At 45.4% G+C, this 2,486-nt stretch overlaps 1 protein-coding gene across 1 annotated transcript in view; it reads left to right on the forward strand.

Moving 5' to 3' along the window:
• LOC101859613 (clustered mitochondria protein homolog) overlaps positions 1–2,486 on the forward strand; it is a gene marked incomplete in the record, with an annotated part of 39,682 nt that overhangs the window by 32,280 nt on the left and 4,916 nt on the right. Inside the window, 2 exon segments of the mRNA XM_013090087.2 lie at positions 775–855; positions 1,970–2,095. Of these exon segments, the coding sequence (XP_012945541.1) occupies positions 775–855; positions 1,970–2,095 (207 nt within the window).

The raw sequence follows: 2,486 nt of genomic DNA on the forward strand, positions 1-2,486 counted from the left end.
GAGAGGTACGGACGTGGATGTGTGTGTCTGTGTTGTGAGAGAGAGAGGTACGGACGTGGATGTGTGTGTCTGTGTTGTGAGAGGTACGGACGTGGATGTGTGTGTCTGTGTTGTGAGAGAGAGAGGTACGGACGTGGATGTGTGTGTCTGTGTTGTGAGAGGTACGGACGTGGATGTGTGTGTCTGTGTTGTGAGAGAGAGAGAGGTACCGACGTGGATCTAGTTTTGTATTTTCGAGGGGAGACCTGTATTGTGTTTTGGGGGAAGCTTAGAGTTTTTGGAATGTTTGCATATGACCTTATGCAGTTACGAGTGCCGTAAAAACTCTACTAAAACTAAACTGAAATGTTTGTGGAGGAGATGTTGTCTAATTCAGTTGTGGGTTAGGTATCCTCATAACGGGACAATACGACGTTTGTCCTGATAGGTTTCTGCTGTACTCAAGAAAAGCATATTGTTGCAAGAGTTCTTCATTGCCTAAAAGTAATTTTTTTTAAAAAGTGGGTGCTTATTTGTTTGACTTAGTGGCGGTGCTGTCGGCTTCTAGGGTGGGTGGGAATGCTTGTGTGCTTGCGACACTTTGTTGTTTCTTGCTGTGTTCCCCCCCCTCCCCCCATTTCCCCTCTTTTTCTGTCACTTTTTAAAGGTTTTGATAGTTCAGAAAGGTAAGTGGTCCCATGAATACAAGTTGGCATATGTCAAAATTATCGTGTTTTAACTATATTGACGTTTCTTTGTGAGCGAGGTTTGAAAATATATTTTCTGTTCCCAAAGGCGATGTCCTACCAGCAGAGGGCTGTCCTGATGAGTGAGCGAGTTTTGGGCGTGGATCATCCCAACACCATCACCGAATATGTGAGTCCTCGACTGTTTGCTTGTGCTGTTGTCTGTTGTACTGTAGATGTCGTGGGTGGTTGGCGGGTGCTCTGGTGTTGTTTGCTCCTTCTTTCCTATCAAAATTTATCGTCCTGATCTCTCCTCTAATCTTCGGCACTTATATGACCTTATTGTGTTGCAAGTGCCGTAAAACTTACTAAAAAAGAATATGTAAGTCTGTGACTGTTTACTTGTGCTGTTGTCTGTTGTACTACAGATGTCGAGATAGTGACCTTCTTGAACGTTTGTTTCCTTCTGTCATAAAGTGTTCATGTCCTGTGAGTGTTCTCCTCCTTGATCTGACCAAGCTGGGTTTATCAGTGGGTGGTTGGTGGGGCTCTGGTGTGGTTTTTGCTTCTTCTTTCCTATCAAACATCTATCGTCCTTATCTCCCCTTCTTCTTTTTTATGTTTGTTACTCTCTTGTAACACCTCTTATCTTCTGGCGCTCATATGACCTTATGCAGTTGCGAGTGCCGTAAAACCTCTACTAAAACTAACTGGGTTTATCAGGGGAGAGCGGAGTGCGTTTTTGTTGGGTTTTTTCTGATTTTTTATTGAACCTGTTCTCTGCATTCCCACCATGGTTCTTGTTTTGTACAAGACTTTCATTTTATTTGAACATTTGGTTTATAGTAGTATGTCGTGAAATGGCCACATTCACAGACCCTTGTGCTCATATGCAGATGGACACACAACAGTGCATACACCCTCACATTCGTGCGCACTCATACACATGCATTCGTACGCACGCGCGCACACACATACACACGCACTCTCTCTCATCCTCCCGTCATAAGTAGAGTTGTACCACGCCGGCTACCTGGCCACACACACACACACACACACTTTGACCAGACTGACCACTGTCCATGTTTCAGGCACACCTGGCCCTGTACTGCTTCGCCAACAACCAAGTGACCACACACACACACACACACACACACACACACACACCCGTCCTGTTTGATCAGACTGACCACTGTCCATGTTTCAGGCACACCTGGCCCTGTACTGCTTCGACAACAACCAGGTGACCACACACACACACACACACACACTCTCATCCCGACTGACCACTGTCCATGTTTCAGGCTCACCTGGCCCTGTACTGCTTCGCCAACAACCAAGTGACGAGTGCCCTGCGCCTCATGTACCGTGCCCGTTACCTGGCCATCGTGTGCCACGGGGAGAACCACCCGGAGGTGGCCCTCATTGACGTGAGTTTCCCACCGAGAGCCGTCCAGGCAGCTAGACTTTAGGCGGTTACACGCTAGAGTTCTTTTATTATAATACACGTATATGTTAGTATTGCATTGCCTCAGAACTATTTTGTCCAAAGTGTACTTAACCCTTCCAGCCCCAGCCATTTTTTAATACTCCCTAACCCCAGTCCCAACCAATACAGCAGTATTTTAGAAAAAGAGGTGTGCGTTCTAAAAAGTGTCGTAGTGTCTTTGTAATGAGGTTTAGATAATAACGTATAACAATGTTTAAAGGTAAATGTATAAAGATTATGAAAATTAAAGTTTGAATAAGTTTCCTAATTTCGAAAAATGAGCAAATTGGGTACCTCTCTGAAACTGAGAACTGGGGGGGGGGGGGGGGGGA

This window comes from Aplysia californica, unplaced genomic scaffold (genome assembly GCF_000002075.1).
Source record: "Aplysia californica isolate F4 #8 unplaced genomic scaffold, AplCal3.0 scaffold01138, whole genome shotgun sequence".
In the NCBI taxonomy this organism is placed as follows: Eukaryota; Metazoa; Mollusca; class Gastropoda; order Aplysiida; family Aplysiidae; genus Aplysia; species Aplysia californica.